This window comes from Melopsittacus undulatus, chromosome 1, assembly GCF_012275295.1.
Source record: "Melopsittacus undulatus isolate bMelUnd1 chromosome 1, bMelUnd1.mat.Z, whole genome shotgun sequence".
NCBI classification, from domain to species: domain Eukaryota; kingdom Metazoa; phylum Chordata; class Aves; order Psittaciformes; family Psittaculidae; genus Melopsittacus; species Melopsittacus undulatus.
Genome location: NC_047527.1, coordinates 115,121,281 through 115,144,307, shown reverse-complemented (window position 1 = coordinate 115,144,307; position 23,027 = coordinate 115,121,281). Strand labels below are relative to the sequence as shown.

General features: G+C 43.3%; 1 protein-coding gene across 1 annotated transcript in view; it reads left to right on the top strand.

Moving 5' to 3' along the window:
- The first annotated feature begins 14,120 nt into the window (after positions 1–14,120).
- The window catches only part of GPR158 (G protein-coupled receptor 158), a 185,979-nt gene continuing 177,072 nt past the window's right edge, over positions 14,121–23,027 (top strand). The window contains exon 1 of the mRNA XM_034067256.1: positions 14,121–14,992. Coding sequence (XP_033923147.1) covers positions 14,121–14,992 — 872 coding nt within the window. The remainder of the gene's footprint in view (positions 14,993–23,027) is intronic.

The window sequence follows — 23,027 nt, the reverse complement described above, 5'->3', positions numbered from 1 at the left end:
AAGAGATCAACTGAGTGTCAAAACCTCTGGGCTAGACAAAATTGATTGGCTAGACAAAGTTGATTCAACCCCAAGGATGAATAAGAAATCTTGGGGCATAAATCTTTTTCCAATGCTGTAACTCACCAGGACCTAGAGAGATGTGAGCAAGTTTTAATTGTGCTTGCAGTCTGATATTCTCTGCTGTTAAAAGTGAATTTCCTATGAAACAGAACTAACTAACAGGGCCCTTCTGCCTCTGGCATAAAAAGGAAGAGAGAAGCAGTACAGAAAAGATTAAAAATGATGTGGGGGAAGCTATGAAACGCACCAGGAAACCCAGCTGAACACTAGGCTATGCAATGCAGACCAGATGTAAAATGAGACGCTGGGGCACGAAAGGAGTCAGGTGCTGCACAGAGATGATTAGTTCCTGCAAAGATCAAGAGTAGCCTCCACCTATAAAAAAGAAAAAGGGAAAAAAGAGAAGAGATAAAAAAAGAAGCTTGAAAAGCAGAGGGAATAGCAGAGTGCTGGTGAATTCTAAAGATGTGGGAAATGAATATCAAATGACATGGAAAGAAAGTTGATGGAGAAGATAACCAAGAGAAAAGGACTGAGAGAGAAAATGAAGAACTATGAGATTTAAAGCCTCTACTATCATATATTTTTGCTTCCCAGTAAAAAGTGCTACTGCCAGGGTACTACCACCAGAATCAATTGACAAAAAGAGAAGGGAGATAACAAAGGTGGAGATGACCAGGAATTTACAGAAGATTTGAAGGAAAGAGTCTTCAGATGACAAGAAATGGAAGATGGTGGACAAAGAGCTGGTGGACTGGCAAAACTGAATGCTGGAAAGGGGGCAAAGTGGCAACATCCGAGTGCTGGCTGCAAATGAGAATGCAGAGATGGAGAGACAGAATGTGCCTATTTAGAGAGGTGCAGCTTAGCTTAAAATGGCTGAATCTATGGATTATGGAGAAAACAGAAAAGATGCAAGCAAACTCACTCAAGAGTTGTAGGCTGTGTTTGCATACTGTGAAAGCTCAGGGACCACTCAGAAGCTGACTGGCCCGCTGCAGTTTGCACCTGTAGGGCTAAATGCTTTTAGACTCCTGAACAGGGTGGCCAGAAAGCCTCTTGGGAATGGCCCCAGGTTGGCATTAATGCCCAAACATTTCCATGGAAGTGTTGCTTCCAAACAGAAATGGTAGTGGCAAGGCCATCTACTTGTGTAGGTTGGATGCTGTTGCTCAGGACTGTGCCCTTGCTTCCCCTGTCACAGGTGGTCCCCACAGAGGCCAAAACTCCAAGAGATGGGAAAGACGGAAGGACCATGGAGGGTGCTCTACCACTGTTACTGATAGGACCATGTCAATTTCTACATCCTCATTCAAAATAAGGTGCCTTGAAGCAGAAACATTAAGCTACTGAGTGGTGCCGTGAGTTAAAATCCCTGTTCAGGTAAATACAGCATCATCACACCACTGCAAAAAAACAAAGGTAGTAATTTCAGCTAATAGGAAGATGCAGAATTGAGTCAATTGGCATAAATATAAAACATATGTATAATGCATATTCCTGGGGTAGCAGAAATTAAAATAGACTTGGTATAATTCCACTTAGCTAAACACAGAGCTTATCTTCTGCTTGCCATAGGAATTTATCAAGTCTAACGGCCTAGAGCAAAGTGACAGGTGACATCTGCAGCACAGTGAACAGAGCAGGTAGAAAGCACAGCAGAGCTGGCCAGCAGCTACACACCTCTGTGGAGCTCACAGGGTGAAGGAGAAACTAAAAGCACTGCAAGCTTCAGTCAGAGTGTGTGACCTGGACCTCAGCTGACTTAACCCTTACCTCTCACACTGCAGCCTTTGTTACAGCCAGCAGGCACTAGTCCTGGGAATAACAGGAATGCTGAGAAAGCTCTTCCACCAGTCTTGTCCCCTGCTCCTTCCCAGCTGTGTGAGACAGCTGCACTGTGCTCTTCTCATCCTTGCAAATGCTTGCTGTGATACTGCCTCAGCTGGGCAATGGAGTCTCTCAGGATTAAAAATGTAGGTGGGATAAAGGGGTTGGAGTAGAAAAGGAACATGGTTAAGTCAGTGTCATAGGGCTCAAAGCATGAAGGTGTATGCATGTGTGCACGCACATAGATGAACACATTAAGAGTGCAATGAAAGGCAAGAGCAGAAAACTTAATTAGTATCACAGGATCAGAGCTGTGAAACAGAACATGAAAATAAGGGAAGAAAAGGGATTTTGTTTTTTTCGGTGTTGGATTATTTTTGTAGGGTTTGATAGTTTAATGGAGGTACCCAGTGCCTGTGGCATTCCATTAGTATATTGTTATTCATAGCAAAAAAAAAAGGCAGTAGAAAATCCACCTGCAGCACTGCTCACAGACACCAAGCCTATGTCTGTGTTACAGTGTATAGTGGTGCCTCCTCCTTTAGCAGTGCCTGGGTGTCAGGCAGAGCTTGGGGAACCCCAGCAGAGAGTATACAATTGCTTGGGTCAGGGTAGGGTTGCTGGGAGATATGGTCCTAAAAGATGGGTCCCTCCTGGCTGAGCCTGTGGGAGGCTGAAAGGTAACGCAGACACTGGAGCACTGGGAGCCTGCAGGTGCCACAGGCTTTGAGCAGAGGATGTGAATTTTACCCAGTAGGTACATCAAAATGACAAGTGAAAAGTTTTCATATGGGCAGAAATAAGGGAGACTCGCACTGCCTTAGATCACAGCAACAGTAGGACCCAAGCCAGCTGCAGGCCTCCGAGGTCTTCATTTTTGTGTAGCATATGCTACAGTACTGTGTAGGCTCTGAAGATGTACTTCCTTTCTCTTCCCATTTTTAGCGTAATGAAGCCCTAAAGCCAGCTTGCTTTTATTCTTCAATCTTCATTTGTTGTGATTGTTTCAATAAGGCTTTTGTGGAGATTAAAATGCCCAAGTTATAGAATGTTTTTCTAAAGTTAAGAGTGAAGCTATTGAAGCTGATTTTAGCTTTAGGGAAAGAAGGAACCCACCGAGTATCACAGATGATTTTTATAGGGAACGTTTCTTCACAAACTAATTGAGCATATTTAATTAAAAAAAAGCACTAAAGCCCCTAAAGTACAATATTTCTGCCTTAAATAAAATTACAGAAAGTCAGATGGAATGGCTGGAAGAGGAAAAAATTACCAAGTCTCACAGTTGATTTCCCTGACTGCTCCTTGTTGGCTCACTGAGCACATTCACTTTTTCATCAAAATGGTCACCAGAATTCTGTTCTGCTCTGTTTGCTGCAGAGCATCACAGACACTGCAGATCTTAGAAGAAATCTATTCTCCCTCCTTCTCCCAGTGTGTTAAATTGCCATCTTGCAAATGAACTAACCTTGCAATTTGGTACTAAAATAAACCACGATACAAGTAATTTCTGCAGCATGAACAGAGTTTATGAAATGAATGCTGATACTCCCACACAAATACACATACGTGCATGCACTCCCACATGCAGCCATCCAAAACGAGGACTGAGTTCCAGCCTCTGTATAAATTTGATCTGGGCTGTGCTCATTTCGGATGTGGAAATCTGTCGATTCTGTGGTAAATGCCTTAGAACAGGGTGCAGGGCAGTCATAACACATTTGCAGAAGGGCAGTATAAATAGCATGTCTGAGGTAAGATGGGTGATAAGCTCTGGCTTATCAAACAGAAGATGCCTCTCCTGTTTGTGGAAGAGAACAGATGCTTTATGTATCTTTTAATTGAACTCTTAGAGATCTGTGGAGGAAAAAAGGTAGAATGTTGTGAATTGCCCAAGTCTGAAGAGTCCAAGTCTCACTTTCCAGAATTATTTTAACTAAAATGTCATGGTTCAAAAGGCTCAGTGGGTGCATAGGCTGCTTACACTTGCTGAAAATATTAGCTGTAAATGATTGATGCTGAGAGCAAAGCTGAAGGTTACACAGGGTAAGACTGGAAGACCTTCTCTTGCAAGTAAGTAAAAAAAATGTATTGACCTGGATTGTCCTCAGCATAGTTATATGTGAAGGGTGCCCACTTTCCACAAATCCTGCCCAGCAGCATGGGATGGATGTACTTGAGCTGTCTTTACAGTATTATCCAGCTCCTGTTTCAGTCTATGTAACATGCACCAGGGGCAGACAAAGTGAAGGCTTAGGAACTTACAATGTCAAGAGCTATGTTATCTGTATCTTCCACTCTCTTTCGTTAAATGTTTTCAAGGGACATCAGTCCCACAGATTTTGTCAAAGTTGGTATTTTAGCCTACATTGGCAAAAAAGACACACCATCAAGTTCTGTATTGTACTGCTGCTGCGAACACTTATTGAATGTTTATTGGACTGAGATAATGTAAAAACTGAGCTACCGACTATAATATGACTTAGGGAGAGGAACTACAGAATGAGGTTAGGTGTTGAAAACCAGTTATCCTCTTCTATTTCTGAGTAGTCCTTTTTTTTCTTTTCTCACAGGAAATCATCACTCTTTCTAGAGAAGGTAAATTGAAATGTTCCTCTGAAATTAGCTTTCTTCTTGACAGTAATGGTTGAATCCTCCTTCTACGTCATTCGCATTAGCTTCCAACCTTTATGGAAGCCACCAATTTGTAGAATCAGTTGGTGAAAAGCACTTTTTCCTGAGTGTCATCCTTGCTCAGTTGAACCATAGGTTTGAGCATCTCCACTTTTACAGGAATGTACAGAAATTCTCTTTTTGCTTTTGTGCATTCATTTTGAAGAGGATTCCAGGGAAATGCTGGATTGGCTGAAGAAACTTCTTCATCTGTAGGATATTTTTCAGAGTTCAAAGACCAAAAGCTGTTAGCCCCAAAAGACCTCTTTACCATCCGTATGAAAGATGTAATTCTGTGCATCATTACTCACTACAAGTCCAAGTGGCCACATGAGGATATATGAATGTCATAGTCATAAATAAAGGACACAAGTGATGACAATCTCAGTGGAGACCTGAAAGTGTATTTGCCAGCGCACTCCTATCCATTGTCTGCCTTATTTCTTCATGTCAGTCCTCCTTCTGCAGTGCCAGAGGATTCCTGAGTCTAGATCAACCCTACAGAGTCCCCACTCCAATGCTGCAGTGGGAAATGCCTGTGTAATCTCGCTTGTCTGCTGTCCGTGCTTTGCAGATTTTGTACGACTGTTGAAAACTTTGCCCTATGGTTCTCCAGCCGTATGCCCTGTTGTCCATTAAAACTGTTTACATAAATAACAAGATGGATGTTTTGTAGCCTGTACATATGACAAGAGACTGTATTTTTATTCCCCTTGCTCCTCACTGTGCCTCCTCCACCACATCACCTTTCCCCTCCAGAGTGTAATCTGGCTGACATATAGTCAAGCAAAGCCTCTCTTTTTACAAGTTATTAAAAAAGAGTCAGAAACTGAAATTTCCCTGGCTCCTCTTTCTTCTTCTCTCTCTGGTATCATTTGTATTCCCTTCTCATTCACTGTTGATAGGAGTCAGAGGAGATACCACATCTCACCTTTGGCTTCACTGTGAATGTGGCATGGGGCAGAAGGACAGGAGCAGAAGGAGGGTAATTTGGTTTTCTTGAAGGAATCTTGTTTTTTCCAAGAAGAAAAATAAAAAGCATCATCTTAACTGAGTGCTTCATTTGAGTACTTTATCAGCACGGAAGCATTAGGAAGTGCTGCCTCAGACCTCAAGGTCCACAGTCAGTAGCTTCTGCTATTCTCATTTCAAGTGGAAGGCTCTGTATCAAACAGCAGAGCTGTTAAAAGGCTAATACTCACCCAGCCGCACAGTATAAAGCAACCATTTACAAACAGAACTCATTTTGTGATTGTGATTTAGCTCCCAATTAATTCAAACGATTCCACCCTTTGAAGTCTATTTTCATGAGCTGACATCTGCAGATTCTTAGAACAAAATGTAACAAGATGTAGTTTTTGAAACATTTTAATAGGAATTCTGGATTTTGTCTTCTGTATATAAGGCGAGTGGGCAAATACTTATCTATATAAACTCATGTAATTTCATTGGCTTCAGGAAAGATATGCTAATCTACATCAGATGACAATTTATTCTATTTTATGTAACTGGAAGCAAAGGCAAGATGATTTGAGTTTTGGAATGCATTTGGGGAAAAAAAGGCATGGTAGAATAACTGGGAGGAAGAATCTGGATCCAAGGATCCAGACATACAGTTAAATCCAAAGTAGTCACCATACAGTTGTATTTTTAGTCACACCTTTGAAAGTTCAAAAAAGTTGACAATTCCCTAAATTCCAAGCAGAGAGAAACCAGGGAAGAAGACCACAGATAGCATTTTACTGCTTTACAGACTGGATTAGGATAGGATGATAATTTCAGCAGTATAGTGTGCATTCACGATTTATTGCTTGATAAAAGTTTTGTTGAGATATTGTTGGAAATACTATGAATGTTATTCTTGTCACAAAAGAACAAAGAAACTCACCTTGTGTATGCTCTTATCCAGCAATTACTCTTCCCTGGGAGTTCTGAAGGAATTACATTAAGTTGTTCAAAAGCACAGTATTGATTAGGATGCTCATTGCAATCAACAGGTTCATCACTGAAGGCAAGGTACTCATAGGAAACTCAGCTATCAGTATAGCATGTGCTAGTTGAGGTTTAATTTTCTTGATGCTTATAATTTTTTTAAACTTTACTCTTCAGATGATTCCTCCTTTATCTTGTCTTTGTGCATTTATCTTTTATTAATTTCTTGCTCACTCCATTCTGGCCCTGACAAGGTGGATGTCTGCTGTTGGGCTGTTTTCTCAAAGCTGTGGTTTTGAAGCTCTTGCTAAGAAGGTCCTCCATCTCTCACTTGCCACTGAAATGTTCTAGGCACTGGCTATTAATCTGAAGGTGAGCAATACCACAGCCTCTGGCTGAGATTTAGTAGACATCCCATCTGTACCCAAATAGATACTTCAGTGGCTAAGCACAAGAAGTATTTTACCATCTGAGTGAGAGGCTGCAGTCAAATGCTGCTCTTGCTGCAGCCAGAACATATTAACAGGGGAGTGAGCAGTCCTCCTTCTCCATGCTTGTTACTGCTCTCCTAGGGATGGCTGAGAGGCCGAGCTCAGCTGTTCATTCTGCTGCAGCGGCTAAGGATTTAGGCCATGGTTTAGGCTTTGTAACATAGGGATTGAAGCACTACTATCTCCTTTTGGATACGGCACTGAATCTTATTCCACCATTATTAGGAGTGTTGCCCACTTAATGTTCTTATTTGGCACACCATTTATACTGGAAATTATGAGGAAGTTGGATTCACTCCATGAAGACAGTCCAGGTACTAGGCTAGTTATTTATTCCATTTGTTGCACTCTGCCTTTATAGCCACAGACATTTATGGTTTACCTTTGTTTTAATTTAAAATAAAGAAATTAATGGAAATTGCTTTAGGGGTCTGACTTCTTTTGGTATGTGCTCTTACTTGCAGTTTTGCTCTCCCTGGCACAAGTGCATTATGCTGCGTGTCCTTGCCACAGTCTCAAGGCATTAACAGCTCTCAGTATATACGTGCAATGCTTCCCAACATTCAGATCATGTCTGTAAAGTACAAGCAGACTGGACTGTGTTTGCAACCTTAACTTCAGCATCCCCTTATCTTTTCCCAACTGTGGATAAGCTTATAAAGCTTTTGAATAGTGTTTATTTAAAATGCAGAGCCTGCATTTGCATATTAGATACATCTGCATATCAAATGCAAGCTCTCCATAAACAATTAGGAGTCAGAGCCATCAATATGTTGTCTAACAGACAATTTTCTCCTAATCTAGAATAACATTTTCTGTTGGAGATAAGACGTGATCTTCCAAACATAAACTACCACTTGCCATTCCAAGTGTTTGTGAGGAAGATTCTAAAGTTGGAAAAAATCATACTCTGTATTTTCATAAAAACAGATCAGAGAGATTATAAAGAAGCCCATGAAACAAATATCACCAGAAGATTCAGAAAAGAACTATTAAACTACATTGTAGCAATCATGTAAAAAATAATAAATTGATGAAAATCAGCCAACGTGGGATTGTCAAGAAAACTCCATATGAAACAAACTGAATTTTCTTATTTGACTCATAACTGACCTCATGGATAGTGATGAAGCAGTGGATGCAACATTCGTTACATACTTAGCATGAGGTTCTCACCAGGCAGCTAAGGAAATACAGTGTAGGCAGCTCACGAGTGGGTAAGCAATTGCCTATGAAGTCATTCTCAAAAAGTATCAGTTGTACACTGCCAAACCAGGAGGACATTTAAGGTAGGTTCTGTTCCTGAAGAGTTCTGATCTCAGCCACAATGAATAAATTTGGTAAGGAAATAAAAGGTCATAAAATAAGTAAATGACTACAAGCATTTTGAAGAACAGAACAGGAATTAAAGATAATCTTGAAAAATCAGAGAGCCTAAAATCAGTAAGGTAAAATTCAACAAATACAGGTGCAAATTACTACCAGCAGCAGAGCTCAAACCCTCAAATAAAAAAAAAAAAAGGATAACTAGGAAACAATATGTTTTGAAAGGTTATGAAGATTACATAGTGTTACAGACTTCAGTAGTTGTCAGTACAGTGGGGAGGGTGAAAAAGCAGGCAAGCCTCAATGTGGGGTGTATTAACAGAGAATTTTACATAGCCTGCAGAAGATTCATAGCAGGCTTCCTATGTCCTTGCCTGGGACAGGAAGAGAAAGAGGCTAACAAAACGGACAGTCCAGAAGAGAACAGAAGGGCCCAAAACAGTTTTAGAAAGCATAGAAATTTGTTCAATTTAGCCCAGAAAAAAAAAGAAAAAAGGAGTAAGTCAAAGTGATCTTTTGCAGACAGATACTGGCTTATGGTGATTGTACTCTAAGAAAGCAAAGAAACAAAATAAAGACTGAGCATGTTAGAGAACCCCCTCAATCTACACTGGGTGCTAAGGTGATGAAACCTGGAACAAGGTAGTTAGGGTGGCTGTGGAGTCCATCTGACTGGAAGTTCTCTGAGAGAAGGTAGATAAACTCCTGCCAGAGAGGGTCGTGTTGTACTTAATGCTGCTGCAGTGCAGGAGTGCCGACTGGGTAACCTCTGTGAGGTTCCTTCTGTCCCACTGTTTCCAAGAAAATACACAGTGGGTTTCAATTTCTCACTACAAGTGAATGTTAATTTACATGTAAGCTCTTCCATCTTCTTCCATCAGCTTCTAAGAACTTTAGTACTCTTCATTTTGGCTATTTCATTTTTTTTATGTTTATGTGGTGGTTTTACTTCATTTGTGAGAGCAAATAAAGAGAATTAATGAAGCCTGGTTTACAATGGATTTGTGCTTACTATCTCTGTCATTGTCTCCTTCAATAAACCCAGCATACCTCCCAGCCCCATGTATTCTTCGCATCATATATTAAAAACTCATGGCACTGTGCCCACCATCAACAGTACCTCCAGCTCCTCCTTATCGTTTTGAGTTCTCCCCCACCAGCTCTGTTGGCTGTTCCCTGTCTACTGAGCAGGGAGGCTGTCCATGTGCTCCAGCTGTTTTGGGGTATATTTATGGTATTGGCCAATATGAGTGGCAAGAAGAAAGACCGAAGAGACTGTGTAACTGTTGAAGTCACTCTGCAGCACAAATATTAACGTGGGTTGCTTTCTGTGATCCACATGTGAGTTTCACAAGATCTGTAGAAGCTTATATAAACTTTGAGGCCTTCGTTATGCTGTCAGACTTAGCTGAAATTAACAAGACCAGAAGCTATTGGCAGACAGAAGGGACTCATCAGACAGACAAAAATATGATTGCAAGAACATTATTTCTTTAGGTAATCAAGCTGAAAGTAAGAGTACTCTTATTTTAAAATCACTTTATTTTTAATCTGTTTTTAAATAGCATTAGCAATGATTTTGATAAACATTTTGTTTCTGTTTTGTGAGAGAAACAACATACACCATTCTCAGAATTTTAGCACTTACTCTTAATGAGTATACTCTTTGCATCACCTAATTAGTTTAGGACAAATATTAATAAATAGCTTAGGACAAATAATAATAAATATTTAATAAATTAAATATATTTCACAGCTACAACAGTCTTTCATTCATTCCAGTTGATTTTAAGAGTGCAGTCATTCTGATGCTTCTAGCATTGCAAATAGTTCAGATAAACCAAGATCTTTTTGCACAGACAGTATTTGGAGAAAGTAGGTTACACTTACTCAGTTAAAAAATGGTAACATTTTGCACTGCTATTTTTAATACACTGTAATTAGACCCAGGTTTAACTCACACCACATCTAAATGCAGACTTCTAGCCTGATAGGTAATACAGTGAATCAAGACCCTTCAGACACAGGTACTTTGCATGCAGCAATTGTGATAGTTGTAAAAACTCAGAAGTATGCAGGACCATGGTCAGATGCCTTGATTCCTTGCTGGTGGATGGCTTGAAGCAGCAGCTCTGGCAGAACTGAGACAGAAACAAACAAAACATTATTCAATCACAGTAATTGTGTGTCTTGGGGACTCCCAGTCCATTTTCACATTTTAGCAGCCACAGTTGAACAGGCTCCTGACATGGTCAACTGACTATAAATGACACACCAGGATCATCACTGCATTTCAGTATTAAAATAAAAATACAATGATCAAAGGTTCCTACATCTCTTCCGATCCTTAGTAAACTCCTGTAAGTATAATGCCTGGTAGATTTCCTTAATGTAAGAGAGTACTGTCTTTCCACATTGCCAGTGCCCTGGATCTGGGCACTGAATGGTGGGCTTTGTGTCCCACAGCACAGTTTTTACAAGGCTGTAAGGAGGTGCACATCTGCAATGGTTTAAAATCTGTTTGTACCTTACTTTGGTCCTGGCTGTACACAACAGCTAATTGAGAGCAGATCTGAACTGACTGCGGAAGGGAGCCTGAGAGGATAAAGAAAGGCTCACTGAACTCTCTGCGATGCAGCTGTATGAGACTGAACAATAAACCTGGCACCCTTAATAAGAAAATCCTCTAGTTAACCTCTTCTCCTCTCTCTCTGGCTCAGTAGCACAGAGAGCACAAGCACAGAGGAAACAGGTAACAGGAAAAACAGCCTTTTACCTCTTCAGATAGATTGCCCAGAGAAGCTGTGGCTGCCACAGCCCTGGCAGTGATCAAGGCCAGGTTGGACAGGGCCTTGAGCAACCTTGGTCTAGTGGAAGGTGTCCTTACCTGTGATAGGAGGTTTGGAACTAGATGGTCTTTAAGACCCCTTCCAACCCAAACCACTCTCTGATATGATTCTCTGAGGTCAAGAAACAGAAGGAGCTTACTATGCATGTACATTAAAGGATTTTTGATTGTCCTAGCAATGTGTGAATGTGGCCATTTCGCAGGCTGAGTGCAGTTTAGATGGATATTAATAGTCAGGCTACATTAGGGGAAGCGAATTACCATCAGGGAACTGACCTTTCCTTTAGAGCAGCCTGTGACAGTCAGTAAAGAGAATCAGCACAGGCATACCATTAAAAAAAAATGCTTGTTTGTTTATGCTTCCATTGATATCTCCCCATGTAACTGATCCCATGTTAGTTTAGCTCAGTCCTGACAGCTGCTCCTGGCAAAAGCCCTGGTTCTCACTTATCCACAGCAAATAATGCATCTTTAGGTATTTGTTCAGTGCAGACTTGGAAACACAGACTCCCTGTGCTGTGCTAAACCATAAATATCAGCTTCTGAGTTACTAAATATATGTGCTTTCTAAATAATCTCACAGGCTAGTCACTTGAGGGAAAGTTCAGAATAAGTAAGTTATTCTTAAGCAGTGAATACCCTCATCATCTGCATGGAACAAGAAAAAAAGCCATATTTATAACTTTCTCTCTTATCCACATGTGATACTGTAATTATTAAAGTTCACCCTATGTAAAGATAAAGTGCATTTACATCACCAGGATTTATGGATTGCAAATGTGATTTATGGTTGGCTGTATTAGAATGACCATTCCTTTAAGTATAGTTTCAAATAATTCTAAAATAAGAGTATGCTTTAAGGAGCACATCTTGTCAGTGGTTTAAAATTAGATCATGTATTTTGCATGACTGAAATCTGCTCCTTATAGGATGCGCATGCACATGTGTGTGTGGGAGAAAGAAAAAAGAGGATCCTCTTTTTACAACTCTTTTCATCTGCACTTCTGAATTTCAAAAGTGAGTTTTATATTAAGGCAGAATTGAATTAATTGTAATTAGAAGATTTTGCTGCTGGCCTCCTTTTCTAAAAATTCACTTTTTGCTACCTGCGTCTTGCCACAAACCCCTCATCAACAGTAAGATATCGAGCAGGTGAATGCACAAAGTTAAACATCTGTTTAGATGTGCTGCAAACTAGATCCATATTACTGATCATGATGGCCCTGTGACTCACGGCTTATCTGGAAAATCCCAAATACCTCTTGAATGCATCTGTGCATTTCCAAGGGTGGTTTCTGCCAAGCAAGTGGCAAACCTAGGTGATCAGCCAGTGCTGTTTTGACTCCACACAGATGCTCTGCAGGTCAGCGTTGAAAGCCACTGGATTAAGGGCTTTCTTAGTTTTGAAGACAGCAGTAGGAATTAACAACTTGGAGTTAAAAAAGGAGGAAAGGGAAAAAGGAGGCAAGGTTACGGTTACATAAATACAATTAGCCAGCCACTGTAGTTGGAGAGGGACGTGACTCAGTTCCCATTATGGTGGGATGTACCCTGTGTATGGGCCGTTCTGTGTTATGTGTGAGGTGACGTGAGGCAGCCCATGCAAGAAGGCTGGGAAATGTGGCAGCACCTGCACACGACGGGGGCTGATGGGTCATGGGCCTGGAAAAGACAGTTCCCCATTCCCACCCAAGAGTCACACCCCTCCCAAACGCCTTCCTCCTCCCTCCCGGTGCAGCCCGGCTAACTCACGCCTGCTGAGGGAAGCCAAGGCTCAGTCTTATACCAACCGTCCCACCCACCTCAGCACTGTGTGGGGCGAGCGCGCCTCCCTCCCAGCAGAGGACAAGCACCGCCCCACACTGCGAGGCTCTGGCTGCAGCCGCCGTACCCCGGAGCGCCGGGCTGTTCCTGTGCCCTGCGGCGGGGGTATTCTTATCGCCCCAGGGGCCGCTGTGCAGCCCTTCGCGGCCGCCCGCCCCCAGCGCGGAGGAGCAGCGGCACACCCCTCGCCCGGCCAGCAGGTGTCGCTGCCACACTCCCCGGGCAAGCCCCTCGCAGAGCCCCGGCAGAGCCGGCGCTGTGGAAGCCGCTCCGGGCCTGGTTCCGTCAGCGGGTTTCGGCCGGGGGGAAAGCTGAGCGGCTGCCGCTGCGGCGGGAGGCAACCCCCCTGCTCCCCGCCCCGTCCTGTTCCCTGCTGAGCCGGCGGCAGGTGAAGAGAGGTGCCTCGACGCCTCTCCGCGGCGGCGGTACCGCCCCCCTCAGCGCCGCACGGCGCCATCCTCCTGCCCCGTGAATGGCTGCCGGCTGACTGACAGCCGAGGAGGCCACACAGGGCGGCAGCTGCCCGGCGTACACCTATAAGGGCCGGCTGGGAAGGGGGGCCCGGCTGTCCGCGGCGGAGCTGCACGGTGAGGAGCCTCACCTAGGTGGGAGTCCTCGCTTGGGGAGCCGAGTGCTGGTGGAGGCGGGCGTCCCCCCGCTGGCTCCCCGGCAGCAGCCCCGCCCGCTGATCCCGCAGCAAGTGGCAGTCCCGGTCACCCCTCTCCGGCAGCAGCGCTTGAAGGATGCGGAGCGGCGGAGCGCGGGCGGCGGCGGGGCGCCGCGGGGGCACCCTGCGCTGCGCCGGGCGCGGGCGCCGCCGCCCCTGCGCGCTGCGTTGGGCAGCAGCTCAGTGAGCGAGGTGGCCGCGGCGGGAGGAGGCGCAGACGGGCTCGCTGCGGCCGCTGCCGTCGCCGGAGGGGCTCCGAGCCGCTCCGCGCCGGCGGCGGGGCTGCGCGGCGACCCGCGCTGGGGAGGGCGCGGGCGACGCTGCTACAGGTTACTCGCGGGCCCGGGGCCGATCTCCGCCCCGCTGCCGCTCGGCTGCCCTTGCGCGTTCGTGCCCCTGCGCCGCGGCCGCCTGCGCGAAGCCCGTCTTCAGCCACTTCGCCGCGCCTGCAGGAGCGCCGGGGGACATGGCTTTGCTCCGGCTCCTTCTTCTCTTGCTCCTCGCCCAGCGGGGGCTCGGGGCCGCCGCCGGCCAAGGGCAGGCGGTGCGCAGCCAGGATCGGGCACTTAGAGGGAGGCATCCTATTTACAACCACATCAAGAGCCGGGAGCCTCAGCCGGCCCCGCGGAGCCGCTCTACGGCGAGCACCATCTTGGCGCAGCGGCTCGCTGAGGAGGTACCCCAGGACGTGGCCTCGTTCCTCTACACGGGTGACTCCCGGGAGCTGCGGCGTGCCAACTGCTCCGGGAGGTACGAGTTGGCTAGCCTGGCCGGCAAGTCGCGCTTCACCTCACACCCGTCCCTGCACGGGGCCCTGGACACCCTCACCCACGCCACCAACTTTCTCAACATGATCCTCCAGAGCAATAAGTCGCGGGAGCAGAACTTGCAGGAGGACCTGGAGTGGTACCGCGCCTTGATCAGGAGCCTCCTGGAGGGGGACCCCAACATCTCCAGGGCAGCTATCACTTTCAGCACGGAGCCTTTCTCCTCCACACCCCAGGTTTTTCTCCAGGCCAGCAGGCACGAGAGCCAAGTCCTCCTGCAGGACTTATCCTCCTCGGCTCACCGCCTGGCCAACGCCTCTGTGGAAACAGAGTGGTTCCACAGCTTGAAGCGCAAGTGGAGGCCACATCTGCATAGGAAGGTCTTGAACACGGGGCCCAGAACTTTAGAGAACAGCTGGAAGAGATGGGAGAGCTTCACTGCCGATAAGAACCACATCAGGTGGTCCTCGCCTTATCTGGAGTGTGAGAATGGGAATTACAAACCTGGCTGGCTGGTGACTCTCTCAGCGGCTTTCTATGGGCTTCGGCCAAACCTCCTCCCAGAGTTCAGGTAAGAGGAGTGTTCGTCTTGTTGTTTTCTATCGAGAAGGGGGCAGAATGGGGTTTTGGCTATGCCCCCTTCCTAGGGAAGGGCATGCTGTGTCTCTGGAGTGACCTGACCCATCCTTGCCAGACTGGATGCTCAGTCACACCACAGAGCAACCTCAGGCCTTCCTCTTGAGCACTACCTTAGTGTGCCTTAGGGAGCAGTTGCTCACTAGAAGAATCACTTTCATCTCCATCTGTAAGACAGTGTTTGCTTTACATGCACTGAAACAGGTGTGCGTGTGGGCTGTGCTCCTGGTGTGCTTCAGGTGGGGAGAGGAGAGAAGCAGTTGCCAGTTGCAGTTATTTCTGACTGCCAGAGGGAGATGTTTACCGAGGTGTCAATTTCTTGCTACACTGTAATTAAGCATAGTTTGACCCCAGCTGTGATTTTTAACCAGCTGGGAATCAACGTTGTTATGCTGGTAAGCTGTGGTTTCTAGCCTCCAGAGCACATCCACTGTGGGGTGCTCAAGCCTGGTCAGTAGTCAGTATGTTTGTAGGTGAAAAAGTGTTTGTGACTGCAGTTCTGTCATAGTGCATGTGCGTACAGCCTCAACTGGCATCTGGAAAGCTTGCTTTATGGACACCCCTGGTTTACATAGCTGTGGAGCAGATGCTTGGCATATGTAAAGAATTGCTTACTTTTTTATTCCTGTTACCCCAGGATTTTGCCACAGGGCTGTGACTAGCAGAGAGGAGGGTATGAAAACAGCCATTCTTGGGTCTTTCTAGCAAAGGGGTATTTGTCCAAAGAATGAGAGCAATTTGTTCTGTATGAGATGCCAAATCTTCCTACTGGCACTTCTGTGGTGGTGCTCACGAATGACACTATCCCTTGGGGAATACCCACTGCCCAGAAGCAGCTGTCATTTGTCTGGGGTGAGAAGAGCACAGAACTTGTGTTACGCTGCAAATTGGTAGTAGGTAAAGGTAGCCAAGAACGCAGCAGATGCTGAAGAGATTTTGCCATACCTAAGTGGTGAGCCAGTAATGTTTGTGAACGATGGTTGTCTTGGTTTACTCTGAAATCCGGTGGGATCCAACAGGTACGAATGTTTCTTTCGGGAAAAAAAAAACAACAAACCCCAAACAACTCTTGACTAAAGAGTGGCTGCTTATTTCTCTATGGAATCACTTTTTGCTTTGAAACTCACACTTACGGGGCTGGCAGGGTTAAGGTACAATGAGCTCATCTGCAGGCTTCTTATTGCTGAATTCCTCTCCAGGCCAAAACTCAAGAATAACTCTGTAGCAGGGATCTTCTGGACCTTGCAGGTGGTCAAGAAAAGTTCATGACACTTCTCATAGATCACTGAAATGTAGTGTTCTGTTATATAACTTCATGATGCAGATTAAAACTAGGGTAGGCTGATATTCTCTTGCTGGGGACAGAAGTTCACATAATTTGAAGAACTACCAGGCTGGGGTAGGGTGGCAGCTACTAACCAGCTGTCTCAAGAATTCAGATCTTGATACCAATTTAAATCAAAGAAACTTCTGTCTTGATTTCAGTGAAAAGAAAAAACCAAAACCATATCTTTTAAGCAGAAGAGTCTAAAGGTTTCATCTCAGCTTTGTGCCAAGATCCTGTGTTGCCAGGAAGCATCGCAGTGGTGTCGGTTTTTGCAGTGGTAGTTCTGGTGTGAGAACGCACTAGGTCCATTTTGGAGTAACTCTAGCCAACCAAGGCAACCAGTAGAGGTCCTCCTGGGTGCAGTACAAAGCACTGCCTTCCTCATCTTCTCAGCCTCTGTTTACTGTGTGGGAGTCATTTCAGTTGAGAAAATAGAATAACCTGTTGTAACTGTGATACTTCAAAAGGCATCCATTAAGCACATGTAAGCTTGGAGAACCTCTTCTAATTTAGGAGATCTTGTGATGGGGTATACTGTTACAAGGTCAAAGTGTTGTGTTATTGTTGTAGGGCAGCAATAGTTAGGACAAAATTAACACAGTTTTGTCGCATCAAAACCAGAGATGAGCTGGTAAGTATTTCTAATAAAATGGGTCAGTGTACTTTTGGTAACTGTATAAGGAAGCTGGTGGAAGAAGTACATATATGTACACGTGTATGCATGTGTTCTGGAAAGGCTAAATGATAGTTCCTCTGTTCCTAGTTGGTCTTCTAATAAAAAGCTTATTGCAGATACATAGGAAATCCTATAAACAAAGTACTCTTCTCACAAGATTTGTGGGATGTTTGAATATTTGCACGGCATTTCCTGTACTTGGTAGAGACACAGCTTCAGTGTGAGTTCTTAAGAGAAAAAATGGTTTAAAGTATAAGCATGTAATACAAAAATGGAAAATCTAATGGAGTTACTGGAACATTAGCATTAATACTGTAAGGTGCCTCTTGAAATAAGCTTTATTTCCCCTCACCATCTGTCTTTAAGTGACACAGCAGTTTAACTTTAAAGTCCTGTTTAAGGCTCATATGTTAAAAAGCGGAATGTATTAACCTCCATCTTTTGAGAAAGCTGCATTGGTTCTTCTAGCAAAGTATCTCTGAACCATCTGTTAGGCACATGTTAATGGATTGGTTTACATGCTCTTTACATCTAATAGTCTGGCATGGAGGTCATTGGTGATAACTCAGTGCATGCACCTTGAATTTTCTTCTAACAGTTTATGTACCTTCTTTGCTAACATTAGGTTTATGATATGGTACATTAGGTTAAGAGATATTTAGCAACACATTATCTCAGTGGAAAAGAATTCTTTCAGATTACAGCAGGAAAAACTGTTGCTTCTTGGCATCTCTTCTGTTGCATGGGTATGTCCTATGATATAGCAATGGAAAGAGTTAATGAAGGCAATACTGATGATTTCTACTGGTGTGTTCAATACATGCTACTACTGCAGTGCTGTTGTCAATGACATTATGAAAGGGCAGGGGAAAGAAAAAAAGCTTTGTTCATGTTGTGAAGGCTTATAGTGCTTAAGTCATAGGAAGTGAGTATTACAGGTGGGGGAGTCTCTTGCAAACAGCTTGCTATTCGTCTTAAATTTCACTTCCCACCCTCTCCCATTTTCCTTTTCAAGAGATGACAGCCAAATGGTCCAAAGTGAAGGCCAAGAAAGGTGAGAGAATATGCTTGCTTTGCCAAGGCTAGCACTGTAGGCTAATACAGAGATGAAGTGGAGAAACTGAAGACAAGTTGATTGTGCTGACAAACATAACAGAAGCTGGCCAAATGAAAGCGACCACATGAGCCTAGTGAAATGCTAAGCCAGCATGTTGACTGTTCACAGCTGCTTAGCAGTGCTTGCTAATGTTTTGGTGTTTGCATTCAGGGGACTTTGAACCACCCAAAGTGCAGGGAGAAAGCATTATCACCTGCTTGCAAAATACAGTTTAGGCTTTCATTCAGAAATGAGGATCCACAGAGACTAGGAGTCATCACTCGATGGTAACCATTCCCATCTCCTTTCTTAAAAAGTCTAAGCTTGATGCAGTTTGCAGCTGGAATTCACTATCTAGTATTCCTACTCACTCTACAACTCTACTACTGTAGAGGGTAAAGCACCATAAAATTTGTCACTGATCTTTGGAGACCCTCCTCTCCTACTTCCCATTACGAGACTGAACCATATTTCATGGCTCAGGGTGATTCGGGGGTCTCTTTGCAGTCCTACTGTGAAAGCAGAAAGGTGTAAGAAGCTGCATGTTGTGAGCACTTTTCCTTCTCTAAAAGTACTTGCTTGGCCCCTGGAGAGGAAATGTGAGGCCTTTGTTGCTAGAAGGCCAATGAGGAGGATCACTTGGTTTGGAAGAAAGATGCACAAGTAGTCAGCTAGTAGGAACATGAAAGTTTTCTTAAACAAAGTTCCTACTGGCTGGATGAGTCAGTCTCGTGCTGTCACAAACCCTCTTAATGTCATCAGCTGACCAATATCCATCTTAAAGTAGGTGGGTTTCCCTCTTGACCACTGCTGTGCTGGGCCTAATGGTTGGATAGCTGCTTCTGATTTCAGATCTAATGTTAGTCCTCATCCATTTATTTCTATTCCAGAGCTGCCTTCTGCATGAAATAGCACTCCTCACTGATGCTTATTGCCCTGACCTATTTATAGGCAATAGTCCCTTTTCCATCTTTGTTTACTAAACTATACAAACCAGCTTTCTTTAGTCTCCCATTACAAGTTCTCTGTTGCCATGGTCCCTCTTCTCAAGTCTTGTTCCAGCATTTCTTGAATGTGGTTAGTCAAATTTGTGTGCAGTTTCAGCCTTGTGCAGTGACATCAGTTATCCCCAAACTCTGATGAATGAATTGCTGCTTTTGTAATTCAAAATGTTCTCTTGTGTGCTGTTCTCATTTTCCTTAATGTTGTGTTGTAATATGTCAACATTTTGGGAACTGGTCATTGTTCTTGTGCTGTTTTTCATTTAGGAGGTCAGAATAGCTTTAGGATTTTTTTAGGGACCTTTTTTTTTTCCCCTTCCACCATGTTCCAGCAAGGACAGGTAGGTTTTTTCACCAAATCCAAGGCAGTATTTGCAGTATCCTTAAAGGATTTTTTGAAGAACATGATGGAATAATGGCTGTTATGCCAGAAAGGTGCACTATAAACAAGGTAAGGTTTTTAAAAATCATTTTAATTTTGAACTATGATGTGTTCTGGAGCATTTGCAGATAACTTCATTCTGAAGCGTTGCTGAACCAAGTGTTACCTCTTAATATTTTTGTCTTCCTGACATTTGCTGCTTCTCTCAATTATTAGAGAGATGTTTGGGAGTGCAAAGATTAATCTTCATTGCACAGTTAAATTTAGCTGCTTCTTCCCTAAAGGCAGTCTAATGTGGTGTTTTCCACTGAACCATTAACAGTGACTCTGACCACTCCAGCATTAGGCCATAATGGGGCTCTTAGTTAAGGAAACGTTATTGAAGGCAAATTAAATGGTGGAGGTAGAAGTATATGTGACAAGTAAGTAATTTCTTAGGAAATACACATTATTTCATCTTCTGCTAAATATTTCATAGCTGTTAAATTGTTAAAAGAACTGTAAATATGGACATTAAAAAAGTTTATAAAAATCAATTTTTTTCTTTCAAGTATGGCTTAATTTCTTCCTCTAGCCCTCTTTTTTAGTCTTCTCACCCACCCTATCTCCCTTTAGTCTCAGTACTGAACTAAGAAAGAAAATTGTCTTTAACTGTTTAAACAGGCTCTAATTTTTTTTTTTTATTACATGATGCATTAGTTTGATAGTCCTAAAACCCTTTTTAAACGGTGAGGCAGTTATCTCTATAACATGCCATGGCCTATACAACATGATTGAAGGTGTGGGTGGATTTTGAACAGGTTTTAAAAATAAAAGTAACTTATTTCCTAGAACTTCTGAAAGTCTTGGTTTTATATTCCTGGAAAGAGGTGAGAAGAAACCTCTTCCTATATTTACTGTCTGCATATAGAAACGTCCAACATGTTTCAGGTATTCTGTAGCAGCCAGTTACGTTTCTGCCTTTTTTGTATGAGGTTGTGGAGAAAGATAGGAAACTGGATAGCAGTGTAACAAAAGGAACAATAAATAAGGATTTCTTTTTTAGAAATATGATTCAGCTATCTTCAGTATTGGAGAAACAGAAGTTTGTCTTTGAAGGAAGAAGTTAAATATGACTGGAAGATTGAAACACGTGCTGCATTTATGTCCACAGTTACGTAGTACATGGTAAGATGCCATAAAAGGAACTACCTTTTTGGGTCAAGCTGCTGTTTCCACTCCTGTTCTCTGCCATCATCCCCTTTGGACAAGGCTTCCAGGGCAGCAGGTTATGAATCATAGAATCATAGAATAGTTAGGATTGGAAAGGACCTTAAGATCATCTAGTTCCAACCCTCCCTGCCATGGGCAGGGACACCTCACACTAAACCATATCACCCAACAGGAATGGATATGCAACATTCCTTTCTATCTGAGATTCTGCTCCAGGACTGTCCCCTGTTCTGTCTATTCATGAAGGTGGGCTGAGTTAGAGAACTAAAAGTTCCTGAAGGTAAGAACAGACGTATTGCTGTGTTAGGAAAGATGAAACACTTACATAGCCTTCTCTCCAAAGCAGCTTCTGGCAGGTACTTAGGGAAAAACATAAGAGCAGCAGAAGTGCTAAGTTCTCATATCTTGGATATGCCCCATTTATGAATAATAAGCAATAAAAAGGAAGCTTTTCAGACTTGAGTCTTGATAGTAAGTATGGCTTTAATTGACCTTCAGTATTCTAATTCCCTTTTAAGCCTTTTTGTCTTCTGCAACGTGGTTTGGCATTGGCTTCCATAATATAAATAAGTGTTTGGGAAAAAAAAAGTGGTTCCTGGTTTTAAATTTGGTTCTTTAATCTAATGAAGATTCTTGTGATTAAAAAAAAAAATTGGAAAGTGTTCATCTTCTCTGTGTCAGATTTAGAATTACGTACTGGTCACCCACTTGTGTTCATCTGTGAATGCACTGAACAAAGAAGGTGTGGTTGTGGTGCCAAGCTTGTTAACGTCCTTGCGTGTGAAAGCTGACATTTGTCACATTGATACACTCTAAGGCTACTCAGAGGTTGGAGCCTTCCTGGCTCTTAAGTGTGCAGTGATGAAAATAATTTGTTTTCTGCAAAAGACTCTCTACTGCAAGCAGTTTTTATATCCTGGTTGTCTGTTGGCCTTACAGATTCTACTTCAGGCCTTCTTCTTCTGAGATACTGAAAAGCCTTTTAGTAGTAGAGCCTAAGCTTTAAACATGCTGCTTCTAAAAATGTCTTGGTTTTGTCTTGCATTCTTGTAGATTTGTATGTTCCTTGCTCAAGTTTATGCTTCTCAATTTTCCTTAATTCATTTTTTTTGTTTTTTTAATGTTGGTTTCCACTTTTCATTTTTAAAATTAACTTGTTACCTCCAAGTCTTCATTGTCAGAAGATTGGATAGCTAGGCTCCATGTAGGATTCTTCTGATTCAAAAGCTTTTCCTATTCCCAGCCTCTTTTATTCTGTCACTTTCTATGCAGTTCCTTGAGGTCCCTTTCTTTCACCTGTCTCCTTGGATAGTAATGGCAGCATTAGAAAGCCATGCTGGTTTCTTACTAAATAGCTTGAATTTAGCTGCAAGACTTATTGTTTTCATAGGGAGAATTTAGAGTAAGTGCTACCCCACCATCACTGACACCTTGCATTCCTATACAAGGTGATGCTTTGTTACAGAGTTAATATGATAGCAGCAACTTGAATATCGTCAAGCAAAAAAAAAAAAGAGAAGTCACTGTCCCTCAAAGCAGGGGAAGCCAGGAAGCTCTCTGACTAAACTGCAGGGAAATCCCCAGAGAGGCAGCACTGCGTGCCATAAATCTGAAGGCAGGTTTCAATCTGAAATAATTCTTCAGGCAGGGGGTTCAGCTTTAAGTATTCTGTCCTTGTAGTACGATTCCAAATGGCCTAGAGGGACTTTCTGGTTTTGCAGGTGAATCCTAATTCATGTGCCCACACAGATATACCTTACATTTCAGTTAAGTTTATTTTTAAAGAAAGCTGGTTCTCCCGTGAAAATGTGTGCTTAAAAGCAGCAGCTGGGAAATTAAGTAAGTCTGTCTCTGTCCTATTAGTAAGAAATTAGTGGTAACTGCATGACCAGGTCGAAATTGCATTGTATGTAATGTCCCAGTGGCCTTTTGTGAATCTGGCTGGATATGCAGAGGTAATAGTTTCAAAAATGCCTAGGTGGTGCAGAAATCTAAATCTTAACTTTCAAAAGCAACTTGAACCTGTAGAAGGTACTAATTGTGCCAGTAAGACTTGAGGCTGAAAGTCACTTGCACATTTGACACCAGGTTTATTTTTTATGCTCAGTTGATGGTACCCTAAAGGAGCCTCAGGTGTCAGGTAGTATGTACTGTTTGAAAATTAATATTCTTGAAAGTGTCAGCCTCCAAAATGAGAATGGTCAGAAAAAATACCTGCTCTGGAAACATTTGCTATACTAATTACAGTGTGCGTTTATCAAGAAGTGTGGGCATTT